Consider the following 14171-nt stretch of genomic DNA (forward strand, 5'->3'; position numbering starts at 1 on the left):
GAGTATGTTCCATCTGCTGCAGTGAACACAGTAAAAGCAGGCAGTCGAAGCCTCTGGAGGAGTTGTTTTTCACAGGCCTGTGTGGTATGTATGTGCAGCCCGGCCCACTCAGACCCACCTCATGGCTGGCTGGTTGGCATTCCTGCCTCACTCTGTAATTATGGCTTGTCTCCAGGCCTCTCGGCTCTGCTCTCCCTGCACTGCCGCGCTCTTGAAGGGAGGGACTTTCCTCCATCAAAGGCACATCGTTTTTACCTGGCCATTGAGTTCAGGCTCTAATTTTAACAACAACACATCTCAGGGGGAAATTTGCACTGACGACAGCAACAGGCAGAAAACACAGCTTCAGTTATATCTTCTATCATGAATCCGGGTCAATCATGATGTTTTCGTTTCGCTTAACAAGAGAATCAGTGATGTAAATACAAATACACGTTTAAAAAAGAATTTGGTGGTTTTCAAACCACGTAACCTATATTTAATTGAAAGTAGTGCAAAGACAACATTTATTAAAACTAAAATATTTCATTATTTTATGACAAATACATGCTCATTTTAAATTTGATGCCAGCAACATGTCTCAAAAAAGTTGAAAAACTGAAAAAGTTGTGCAATGCAAAAAAAATACACCTGAGGAACATCTTACAACTAATTAGGTTAATTTAAGACAGGTTAGTAAGATGACTGGGTACCAAAAGGGCATTTCAGTGTGGCTGGATCTCTCAGAAGTAAAGCTGGGAAGAGGTTCACTACAAAAGGGACGAAGTTGCAATATAATACTGGGTGGCTGTGATCTTCAGGCCCTTAGGTAGCACTGCATTAAAAAACAGACATGACTCTATAGTGGAAATCACTGCATGAGCTCAAAATCAGTTCCAAAGACTATTGTCTGTGAACACAGTTTTTTGCTGCATGCTCAAATGCAGGTTAAAACTCTATCATACAAAGAGGAAACTATATATGAAAATATTTCAGAAACGCTGGTAACTTCTCTTCGCCCATTTAAGATGGACTGAGGCAAAGTAGAAATTGGTCTGTGGTTTTGGCGAATCAAAATTTGACATCAAAATCATCCTAAAGATGGGAGGGACCACCCAGCATATAATCAGTCCACAATTTAATAGCCAGCATAGTATGGGGGATACATACTCCAGCAAGACAATGCCAAACCACATTTTGCACATGTAACAACAGCATGGCTCTGTAGTAGAAAAGTCTACTGTTTGAAATCCTGACTTGTCACCCATTAAAAACATTTGGCATATCATGAAACAAGAAATATGACAAAAGGAGAACCTGAACTGTTGCTGAAATCGTATATCTGGCAAGACCGAGACCACATTTCTCTTTAAAGCTGCTGTTGGTTTGAATGGTGTCAAAAACGTTACTTTTTTTCTGCTAGGTTTGGAGAAAAGGTCATAATACCAGTTGGTACTCATCGGTAAGTGAAGAAATTTGATCCTATTGCAAAATCTCTGTGTTTTCCAATGCGTTGCGTCGTAAATGATTTGCAAACCATCAAATGAGATTCTTATCAACGTTTTACACAGCCTCCTAACATGAAGTTGTACTTTTCTTTAAACCCTTCGTGTCTATGACTGGCTGGAAAAGTCTCAGTAGTCAAAGCTGTGAAAGAATCATTATGGCAAACAGTTCCTAGACATACCCACACTTGTAATCTGGGAGTGTGAAAATGAGCACACAGCATTAGCAGGGGAAGTTTTACTTTACTCAGTTGAGCTGCGCATAGCAGAGGTCTTAGGAGAGATACGTGTCAGGTTCAAGTTCCTGGTCTCAGACTCAAAAGGTGTTTAAACCCCCCCCAGGGATTAATAATGTATTTCTGATTCTGATTTCTAGTGAGTAGTACTCAATCAACTTTTATGTTTAGAAAATCCAATGATAAAGCAACATTTGTTCTATTATCAGATAACGTTGTGTTGTTGTGAGGCTTATTCTACATACGGTGAACCTGAAATAAGCATATCAAATTCTAAACAAAGACAAAGCCTGCACAACTACTGCAAAACCCACAGGAAACTTAGCATACAACTCTTTGGCAACAAGTGTTCTGAAATAAAAATTTCCATCACAGCTGTAACAATGTTAACTTGTTGATGCAAACTTGTGAATAATGAAAATACATTATCAGTATGTGAAAGGAAATCTCACAGAGTTTCAAACAATCTGCTCCATTCATGCAGCTGGGGGCACATGACATGCCTGCAGCAGACGGATTAGGACGATCAGCTGAGAGCGACTCAATACCGCATTGTTCCTTGCTGCTCACCGCTTGTTTTTCCTCCAACTCTCCTCGCAGCTTATCACAGAAGGACAGAACCAAATCTCAAATCACTCACAGTTCACTTACCGCTAACTGCTAACAAATCACAAAGTCAGTGCCAAAATGTCAAAGTCCTTTATGACTGGTCATTGTTCTAAACAAAGCTTGGGGTGTTTTTCCGTAAAAAAAAACACTTATGTTCCAGACATATAAATACAAACGGAAAAACCGTTAAGGAAATCAGCATTGTGCCTGTGATTACAGAGCTGCCTTTGTTGGCAGGACACATCTGTATTTGAGTGACAAAAGACAGTCACACACCATGCTGCTCAGAGAGCAGGGTGTGTGTCAGTCTGAACTCATCCTCTATTCACACTGTCATTGTCTCTGTTGCAAACTGATAACAAACAGCACACACCATGCAGACACATCTGATCCACTCCATCAAAGGCTGATGTGGCAGTCTGGAGAGCAAATAGGCAGGTTCATGTCAAAACAAGGAAACATTTTATTACATGGATATGTTGCTGTAGTTAGCAGGTAACCTCTCTATCCCTATTACCAAAATGACTGATTCAACTTTAGAGGAGTGGTTCAAACTTTCAGGACACACTAAAAGTTTTTTTTGAGCCTAAAAGATAAGGAGGAGATACATCTTCAGCCTGTTGCCATCCGGAAGGAGATTACGCAGTCTCCGTGCTAGAATCAGCAGACTGAGGGACAGTTTGATCCACCAAGCAGTCAGGATGCTGAACTCTCTCCCTGTTTTGCCACCTCTTCCCATAGTGCCCCCTTCACAGACCTAACCCGGTCACTGCCCCCCCCCCCCCAAAAAAAATCAACGCTGAGGTCTGTCATCCTCAGGACTGAACACACTCACTTTTAACTATTTTAAACTGTATTTTATTATTTTTATGAGCTTACTCTTTTTAATTTTAGCTTATCTTTTTCTAGCTATTTCCTATGTTTATATGTTTATATACATCCCGTATATTGGGCTAAATTGGTTTGTTTCATACGAGACGTCAATTGTCCCGTATATTGACTATTAACTCTTGTAAATACAGCAGACAGCGCTCTACAGATCCTAGATCAAACAGCAGTGGCAGATAATGTGCCAATCACACCGCCTGTCATCCAATCACAGACCCCCTCAAATGCGCCAAATCCTGCAAAAAAGTGTGGAGAGGATTTTCTCTCTGATGGCCATTAAATGGTCAGACTCAAGAAACAGATGCAGCACAGAGCTGATCAAAAATAAACTTCAAATATCTGTAAACTGTGACTTGTCATGTAAGGACTTCTCTCTGGCTGTGCAAAAGGACAAAAGACTGCTTGAGTCAGTCAAGAGCAGCAAAAAGTATCCATGGAAAAAGTAACTTGGTGAGTCATACTTTTCTTTTTCTTTTGCCTGTTTTTTGATGTAAAGAGCCAAAGTGTGGTTTCTTTGAGATTTATTCATATGAGGTTACATAATGATACAGTAAGGATTAAAGGGAATATACACACTTTCTGCATTTCCAGTTGAATCAGAATATGAATATACGCTGAATTCACACATCATGCTCACACCACCATGGCACCGTGCACCTGTTTTTAGTAGTGAGAAAGTTGGCAACCCTACGCTCCAGCCCGATAAATAGTACTGTGTTTTTCAACTTTGTACAGATTTAAAACACAAGATTAAAAGTGTTTATGACTGAGTTTAAGAATGCTGGTTTATGAATTTAGCAGTTTGGGCCAGAGTCTGGCTAACTGTTCTCCCAGTTTTTTGCTAAGCAAAGCCAACCTACTGTTTACCCAAGGTACATATTTACCATACAAACAAGAAAGTGGTATTCATTTTCCTGTCAATCTCTTTAAAGTATTTCTTTAATTTCTGTTGGTCTTATTTAATGACAAGCTATCTTTCTTAGCTCACTGGGGGTTCACTGAAAAAGCAACATCCAAAGAGAAAATCCTCCCTGGTTTAACGAGCTCAGTGCTAAATCTACCTTTTACATACCAAAACAGCAAAATGTACATATCGCAGCAAATATATATCCCTAAACAGCCATTATGTATTCAAAAGTTTGCACAGAAAGCACTTTGAATGCACCTTTAAACCTCAAAGAGCCACATCAGCAGCATATCGCCTTTGAGAGGATTGAGTGAAGCAGAGACGTTTAACCCATGGCTGGCCTGTTCGCCATAATGGAGATTAAAAAGCTGAGGATCTGCTCACCTGGCACTCACATGAGCAGGCCTGTGCTTGGGCAGTGTGCAGCAGAAGAGCTCTCTCTCACACACACACACACACACACACACACACACACACACACACACACACAGACACACACACGCGTGCATACTGTTTAAACTGTGATGACTCAACCTATCTAAACATCATATCTGATGGTGATGAAAAAACAGTTGACTTTCTGCTGCACCAGTTTCAGCTGCCTTGGTAAATTAATGTGCTCCAGTAAGTAGGTTTTTTAATTTTCCAGGCTGATAATCATCTGTTTCTGTGAACACTGCTTATCTTAAACTCTTATTGGATCCAGCTAAAGACCCTCATATCCCTTCAAGTGGTTCTTTTTAAACAGACTGGACACACTCTTGACTTATTTACATTTGTTCATAGCGTTGAATACGACTTACCTATATAGAGAGAAGAGTCTTTCTTCTTCACGTGATCATCAATGTATGAAACTCCGAGGGGCTGCACTGGTGTGGCTCCAATCCCCAGCAGGACTTGGGCCCCAATGAGTAGCAGGTACATCATGTTGGTGTTGGCCTTGTTGGCGCACAAATCATCCTCAGCCGTTTGAGCGTCCCTGCTGCTGATGTTAGAGCAAACATCCCGACCTACGTCAGTCCTCCACATGTCCCTTATCTCATACTGATTAGTCAGAAACTCAGGCAGGGCTGAGAGAAGAGCCCCTAGCGCCATGACAATGCCCCCACAGCCGATCAGACGGGGTCGGTGTGCTTTTGCCCCGAAGTAGCTGACAAACAGAATCAAGGCCAGGTTGCCTATCTCGAAGCTGCTGGCGATCACTCCAACGTCAGCACTCTGCAAGTTAAACCGCCGCTCCAGGGTGGTCAGCACGCTCACCTGAAATAAAGAGAAGAATGTAAAATCGTCAAAATGAAGCTCAGATACAAAACAAGGATATGGGGATTTGGGGCATTTGATTAACACTGAGCGGCCTCACGTCTTGGTGACAACGGGTTAGCATTTTATTAAGAAGCTCTTATATGCACACAAGTATTGTAGAATATTAAATATTGATACTAAAAGGAATGCCACAAATAGCCACTGAGGCAGTGAGAGACACAGAGGTAAGAGTTCATATAAGCAGACTACAGTCAGGTCATGGAAACAGCTTGACATATCAGTGGCTGTATCCCAGACCTGGGAATGATATTGTAAAAAAGTTGTAAATGGAGGGAATTCTATAATTTGTACATTAGACTTAACAAGGATGAGAAGTCCTGGAAATGAGAGGGTCTAGGACAATCATTACAGGTTAAGATAACAGCCAGGTGTAATAACAATTCACACAATTACACAATACTCTTAAGAAAAAACTGTCCAGCAAGATCAAACGTGACTATGCCTCACTGCACTAGCTTAGGTAAACCAAGCAAAAGCTATCAAGAGGGGTCTGGCTGCAGACTGTTATGATGCTAGCAGGGGCAGCAGCTGAGCCAGACTTGTAAAATCATGGAAATATTTTACATGACAGGGCAAGTTCACCTGACTAAGTTGAATATTAAAATTTAGGAAAATATGAAGTCTGCATGATATAAGAAAAATATGCAATGTGTGATAAATTTTTTCAATATTATGGTAAGAGAGTGCGATAGATAAAAAGTTTGATATATGATTTTAGGTGAAGGTTTTATGAGCATACCGCATCAAGTGAGGAAATTGAGATATGCTGTATGGGTGACACCATCGTTCATTAATGCGTATAAAATATTGAATATATATAATATGTAATGAATATATATGTAATGAATATAATATGTAATGAATATATATGTAATGTATGTGTATACATTTTATGTGCTTTGGCAACAACATGTCTTTGCTCATGCCAATAAAGCAAATTTAATTGAATTAAAAAGTTTGAACTCACTGCTGTTTTGATTGCGTACAAAAAACTGTTTGCAACATGTCCCTCCTGAATACTGAATAAATCCCTAAGTGTTATTATTATCATTTTTAACGAAGAACCTAGCCCTAGTTAATCTGAGGGTAGCTGACAGCTAGGTTAGCTTCATCTGACGGTATTAAAATGGTGTGAAAGCATGGTCATTACACCCAGATCTTCATCCGACAGGTAAAATAACACATGCAGAGTAAGAGACATATCTGTTTTTTATAATGCTACTTGTCTAATTCACTGCAGTATATTTAAACTTGTGATTTCTTTATTGTTAATACTCATATCACTATGATGATGAAATTGTAATTAACTGGGCAGCTCTACAACATCCGAGCAGTCTAAATTCAACGGTAACGCCTTATGAGAGCAGTTTTGAATTTGAAGCCCTTAGATCACATATCATTAGTTGACGTACCTTGATCACACCAGATGTAAACAGAGTCATCATTTAATTGTTTTGGAAACTCCCCAAGAGAAATCCTGAATGTTTTTAGCATCACTCATGCTTTGCCTTTCCAGTGGAATATCCTGAATAACAAGCTGTTCAGATGCCCCGCACTGAGGCTGTTCCCTGGAAACAGGCTTCTGTTTCTGATTAGCCAGCAAGGCAAAATTTCACATCCATAGTTTTATAGAACTATGGCTTCTTCTTCTTTCACCAGCTGTCATCCACACAACCATAAGATCCTACAAGTAACATCCCACATGTAAATGAGTTGTTCATATTATTATTTAACTGTTAGTGGTGGGAGATTAAATATTGTAAGAGAAAAAGTTCAACAAGTTCATCATGTCTTTGTTTTAAAGTAAAGCTATTTCTTGAACCTGTTGTTAAGCAGAAAGTGGTTGTGTCTGCCCGTTCAATGTGGGAACAGTCTCTGTGTGCCATGAGAACCACAGCGTCACATTTTAAAAGTTATTGAAGCTATTTTCAGGTCCGTACCGAAGCATCCTTGAAAGGGCATCACAATTTTCCATTTCCCAGCTGGCTCTGTTTAAGACTTTTGATTGAAGTCCAAAAAAAGGATCCTGCCAACACAAACATCCCTTTCTGCGGAAAGTGAGTTCATCTCAACATGAATAAACTTGTGGAAAAATTTCCCATCCAGTGTTCCATCATTGCAATTTAATGTATACAGAGGATTTGGATCAAGATGTTTCTAAACGGGGGGAGGGTTATGCTTCGTGCTTGAGGGCCAAATGAGGAATCACAAGTATGTTTTATGTAATTGCACTTGAATTTTATCATACATTTGACTTCAACAGGGTTTGCCATAGTTTTACAGTTTAAAGCTAATTTACTTAAAGCTGGGGTTGGTAGTCAGATTTAGATACACTTTTTGTTATACTGGTTAAAATTATCTTTATGTCCCAATGGCAATCATTACATAATGTGTTCTTAAAAAAGAGCGAAAAAAGCCGCTATCTACAGGGGGAGTAAACCTGGGAAAACACCAACCAATCCCTGCCATCAGGAGCCAAATTATGAAACCAATCATATCCCGTCCTGCCGTTCTGCCCGCCTCCTGCGCATACATTTCATGTTTGTTTGTGTTTTTAACTTTCACTATGATAACGTTTTGGTGTTTTCTTACCGCTGAGTGAGATATGAGTTGACGTAGTGCAAAACACAAACGATGTGCTGAGGACCGGTCTTGAATCAGTCACGATCATATGGTCGCGAATCAGTGGCGCTTCTGCATGTGAGCGTGGGCGTCGTTTTGGAGGAGCTCCGAGGGGAAGGGTTAGACCAAGTGGCAACCTCTGGTCTCAAACTATGAAGCCCATGCAGAAGTGTTATAAACTGCAGTTCACCGAGAATCTGCTTGAGGCTGGCTGCAGAAAAACCGGAAACCACATAGACCCCAATTCAAAAAGGACGATCTTTGCAGCATTAATAAACATGTTTACAGCCTGGTTCAAGAAACGGGGGTTAATTTCTTTCTAATGCGACGTTTCAGAAGATATTAAGATTACTACTTTTGCTCAAATAAGGACATGACTGACTTGACTCCCAGTCGGGAACACATAGCTGTTGGCTAGGAGGCTAAAATTCCGGCTCTTTGAGTTCCGCATTTCCAATATGGCTGCCGCCGTCAATTGACTTCAAAACAGTGCTCAGGAACAGATGGATGACGTCACGGATACTATGTCCATATTTTATACAGTCTATGGGTTAGACAGAGTCCTGAGGAAATGCTACATTCAAATTCATGCTAGTTTTCCATGACTACCAACTCTAGCTTTCATACTATTATACTCCTGTGTCTCCTGCAGCCCTGAACCCTCCAGCTTGTATCGTCACCTGTTATGAATATTTTATGATTGTAGAAGTGTGATCCAGACATTTATAAACCTGATTCATCCTCTGCTTTCATCACTGCTCCCTTTACACCTTCCAGTGACAATAGATTTAAAAAAAACAACACCAAAAAAGATAAGAAGATGTCACTGCCAACAAGAACAAACATGGTACAGGTTTGTTTGCTGTGTTATTACAGAGCCTGTCGAGTGCGGCTTTTATGAAGCTGAAATGACAGCAGGTTTTTCTTGCAGCTGCTCCGAACACACTGCAGTGACTCCTTCACTCCACATCAAAGCATAGGGAAGATGATTGGTGGGAGCAGTTTGTGCTGGAGCGCTTTGCCAAAGTTGAGTGGATAGAAAAACTCCAGAGTGAGTCATGACGTCTCTGCCCCTTGGCTGGCTTTTTCTCACAAATGTGAACTCACTGGACGCCTGGCTGGCTCCGCCTGGCTGGGATCTGATCACAGCGTGGTCTCATCCAGTTCTTAGAAACAAAGCCAACCTGTCCTGCCGACACTGTAGCTTCAGCTGTACACAGAAAGATAGACCGCAACAAAGTGTAGCAGAGCCAGCCAATCCTTCATCCAGTCCAATCACATCCCATCCTGTCCCAGGAGGTCTGAGTGACACAGTGACTGACGGCTCCTGCCTTCGCTCATCAGTGAAAAATACTCCCTGCTGGAGTTAAACCCTTGTCTCCCAGTTCAACAATTTTGTCTTTTTCCACAAAAAGGCCGCCCTCCAGGAGGATTACACCCAGAATAAATTATATGGGAAAAATCGAGTGCAGAGCGTGCTGGTCACAGCCACATGTACTCTAACTGTGGAAATGTTTAATCTGTTGCACAGCAACAAAACAAACCTTGTCACGTTGTGTGACATCCAATCAGCTAACAGGAGAAGCAGTGTTTTCTGAGTATGAGGAATCCAAACTTTCACAGACTCTCTATCAGGATGCACTGACAGTGTCTGTACAATCAGCAGGCAGGGTGAAGCAGCTCAATGCTAGCATTCACTAAGGTTCAGCTCTGACGTGAAAGTGCTGAGACGGCACAGCAGCTGTTCATTCTTGAAACCTCAGCTACTTCCAAACATTTTATAATCTGATTTTATGAAGTGTAACCAGCTGAAGGATGAGCGAACGTTAGCCAAAGGCTCGAAAAAACTATTCTAAATCATTATTTAATGATGTCTTAAAGGTGCTACGTCTATTTACTGTGTGCACAAGGTGTGTTTTAACCGTTTAACACCTTTATCTGTTTGTTCTATATTTTTTAAGTTTGAGCATGAGTGAACTTCATACATATATACATATTTATTTTTTATTTTAAGCATCTGTGTGCGAAATAAATGCATCACATGCAATGCTGTAGATTTTAAATATATAAGATCCTCAACAACAAACCGACTGGCTTTAAAAGAGCAGTTTTCAATTTAGAGTTTCTAACTTTCATCACTCCTCTAAAGGCACCTCACATCAGATACTCTATTAATGGAAACACCTGAGCACCTTTTACTTAAAAGCCTGAGGCGACACACCAAAAATAAATACCCTGATGGATATGGTATTTGATTTTTATTTATGTATCATCCTAAATTAAAACAGAATCATCTGACATCTTAACTAAATTCTTATTCATGACTGATTAAAGGACTAAATCAACAAATAAGAGCGCTCTATTACTGAGTTGCCACAAATTTTTGATATGGTTTTAAAATCATACACATATTCTCTTCATCAATCTTGGCTTGTTGCTCCTCTTTACTCTCTCTCTACTCTCTCTCTCTCTCTCTCTCTCTCTCTCTCTATCTCTCTATCTGATTCAGTGTGAGTTCAGTCTGACAGGTTTGTTCAGCTGAGACAAACACTGTTCAGGTTAAGGTGTTAGATGCACTTCACAGCTTGAGCTCAGAGTGTCAGAATTAATTTTCTCAGGGAGATGTTATTCAGTCAACAGAGCTTAGACCCTGAGGTGCTGCATTCAACAAAGCCACCAAGAGAAGCTTCCAGGGCTGAAAATATAGAAGAGCTCATATGATTCAAATCGGATGGGAGTGGCGCTGTAAGGAGGGAGTCAGTCAAAAAAGGGAGTGACAGGATTCTTGTCTGTGCAGCCTGTTTGCATATTTGTTAAACACACCAAAACAAAATGTTCAAAATGCAAAATGCTGCTTTGTTATCAGTAAGGTTGAGAAATCTAAACCTGACCAGACCAACTTTATATGAACCAGTGGCTCTGAAATCAGTAAACCTGGTAAAATATGGCAATTCCAAGTTGGTTACTGCACATATTACGCACCAAACAACAACTAATGTTCATACTGATACTGTCAAATACAAACTAAATAAAGACTTTATATTTTACGTCAGACAACCAAACTAAACCTGACAAAAACGGACTTCACAAAAATGTGTTACAGTCATATAAATGGATTAATGTATAAGCCGTTAACAATGGACTCTATTGAGTACTCTTGTTTACTCCAGTTTTTCAGTTATTGGATTTAAATCTATGAATATTAAAGTTGAAAAGATCAGATGATTCAGTTGAGAAACAGAAACATGGGGAACTATTTGAATATAGGTATATTTTTGTATCATTTCAGTCGAGAGCTAGATAACGCCCTAAGATTTCAGGTTATTGTGTTAGTTTGCTGCTTCTCTATCACATATTATTTTGAGTTTTAGTGTTTTGGCTAGAGACAAAAAGACATAAGGAGATGTCAACTCAAGATATAAGAATAAGTAAATGTTTATCATTATCCTTATTTAATTTATTTAAACTAAAATTATCTAAAAAGTAATGGGAATTATCACAAGATGAATCAATAATGAAAATACACATTAACTGGAGTCTTAATGTCAATTAGACTAAGTAATGTACAACTGAAAAGAATCACTGATGAAATTCTTCACAATGAATGCTAATATGTAACCACATGAGGCCATTTATTCACTACTAGAATAAACACAGTATCTGAATAATAAGCAAAGGGAAGGCATGACAATTCAGATAACCTCTCAATAAACCAGCTAACAAAGAGAAGTGAAATCTGTGGTATCTGTGCAGGCTGACTGTCTGTACCCTGCAGTCAGGCTGCTAAATCAGGACAATGTGGCTAAGTGTCTTGTGCTATAAGCAGCTCACACAAAGCGAGGGCACCATGATGATAGGTGAGTTTTGTCCCTTCACTGCCAGCTAACGCTCTTAAGCTCCATCAACCAATCAGAGATATCGCAGCGGCTCATGTAGGTGGAGCAGATTGTGGCTGTAGCAGGTATCTAATGAGCTGCCCATGGAAATTAGCCGTGCCGTGTTGACGCACGGAAGCAGGTCAAAAAGCTTCATGTGTTTGTGTAAGTCGACGATTCCCTGGCCTCACGTGGGGTTTATTGTTTGAACAGTCTAAACAGGTGTCCATGACATGAAAAAAAGCAGAACCATGTCTGCTTTATCAGAAATAAAGAGGAGGAGTGACCTCATCATCCAAACTAACTGAGCAGCGGGATGCTTGATGCTCAGCAGGTCCTCGAACAGAGTAGATAAGATGTTCCACTCCTAATATGGCCAAGGCATTCAGGGCTTTAGTCTATTATTTGCGAGTGAGCTATGTGATTCCTGGAGAATAAACATTGCTAATGTCAAAACTGAATGTTCAGAGTGGATGCCTGAGGCTGTGGGACTCCTCTGGGACACTTTGAGGAATATTTCAGAGCCCCTCAGGGATTTTTGTGCCACAAAGTCTATATTAGATACACTGTGGGAGTTGAGATTTCCCTGTTTTTTTTATGTTGTCATTGCAAATGCGTTTTGGAAATACACATTTTGAGCTTTTACAGAATGAGAAGACTTTTTAAAGGTGTTATTTGTAGCTCTTAAAGAAATGGCTATGATTGTGAGCAATAGTAAAAGTGAAAGCATGAGTAAAACTTCAACATAATCTGGATTTGAGGGGGGTTGACCTTGAGTGGCATTTTGGATAAAATAAGCTAATTACTACTCTATTTAAAATAATAAGACTATAATTATTAATGCTGAGCAGTGCTTGAAGAAAACCCTTGGGTTACTGCTAGATGGGTGATTAATGATGTGCTCAGTCTGACACACTACAGATAATTTAGACATAACATTACACAACTACAGGATAGTTTGACAGAGCTATAACAAACATGGAGACATTACAGCAACATTGAAAAGGGTCCTGCAGACTGAGTTTTGCTATCCATACGTTTTTTTCTGTCCTTCCATCGCTCTGTTGAGTTATTATCTGATCCAAAGTGTGCAAAGCTGCACGAAACCCCATATACAAAGCGAAGTACTGAATAACACACGGCTCAAATCTGACCTACAGTAGCAGGAGGGTCTGATGTCTCAGTGCAGGCATTGTGTGAGTGAGTCCTGCATGAGTTCGGCTTTTGTTGCACTCACCAGGTATGCTCCGACGGTCCCCTGAGCCAACATGAGCGCGCATTCCGATATCAGGAATATCTTGATATTTGAGAAGCACGAGGAGTTTTTACGAGGGCCGTCTCGCTCCAGCATGTCCCCGCCGCTCTGGTCCGAGTCCCGGTGCTTCTTCACCTGCATCCTCCCTTTACTTTAGCTCCACACACACTGAGAAACACAAACACATACACACTCACAGACACACAGGAGGAGGATGACCACAGGAAGACACTGGCTGGTACAGTGTTTCGCTTTCCCTGTAGACTACATTCGCGGTGCTCCTCTTGTCGCTGTTTTCTCCCGCTTCAGAAAAAAAGACGTCTTCTTACATTGGACAAAAGCTAGGAAACACACATCCAAACTCCGCGAGGCTCTGCCACTCGTCTGAGCCTAAACATGACCTCCTCGTCGACGCGCGTCAACATGTGAACTCCCTGAAGGTGTTCGCAAAGGCACAAGTGAAGCACGGGCGGGCAAATCTCTGTCACATCGCATGTTTCCGTAGCGGAGGTTTTTTTTGGTTCCAGCTGCAGGTAGAGGAGTCTGCTTTCAGTCCTTTTCTTCCTCTCCTCCTCCTGCTCCTCTAACTCCTGCCGCTCCGGACTGTCACGGTCCTTTGCGCGCTATGACTGCTCCCTGTCTCTGCTCCCACCTCTCTCTCCCCGCGACCCTCCTCCTCCTCTGTGAGCACATATACGGCCCAGGAGGCGCTGTGCAGCAGCTTCACAAGTCTGCACAACTTGCAGAATCACTTGAAAAATCACTACAGTAGTCCTGAGGGGCCCCTCATTTGTGTGTTTGTGTGTGTGGTGCTGGTTTAAAGTGACTCACTGCCTATTTTCTGAGGCGTAATTTCTTCACAATAAATCTACCGGGATAATAAACTCAGTATGTCTATAAAACGTCTCAGGGCTGCAAGTGGAGATCACTTTAGAGCAGGGGCGTCAAACTCATTTCAGTTCAGGGGCCACA

General features: G+C 40.9%; 1 protein-coding gene across 1 annotated transcript in view; it reads right to left on the minus strand.

Moving 5' to 3' along the window:
• The window catches only part of slco3a1 (solute carrier organic anion transporter family, member 3A1), a 48881-nt gene extending 34920 nt beyond the window's left edge, over window positions 1-13961 (minus strand). Inside the window, exons 1-2 of the mRNA XM_034686696.1 lie at window positions 13182-13961; window positions 4928-5384 (exon numbers count right to left, since the gene is read on the minus strand). Coding sequence (XP_034542587.1) covers window positions 4928-5384; window positions 13182-13340 — 616 coding nt within the window. The 5' untranslated portion in view covers window positions 13341-13961. The remainder of the gene's footprint in view (window positions 1-4927; window positions 5385-13181) is intronic.
• Between the last annotated feature and the right edge of the window lie 210 nt (window positions 13962-14171).

The sequence above is a fragment of the Notolabrus celidotus genome, chromosome 6 (genome assembly GCF_009762535.1).
Source record: "Notolabrus celidotus isolate fNotCel1 chromosome 6, fNotCel1.pri, whole genome shotgun sequence".
Lineage (NCBI taxonomy): Eukaryota > Metazoa > Chordata > Actinopteri > Labriformes > Labridae > Notolabrus > Notolabrus celidotus.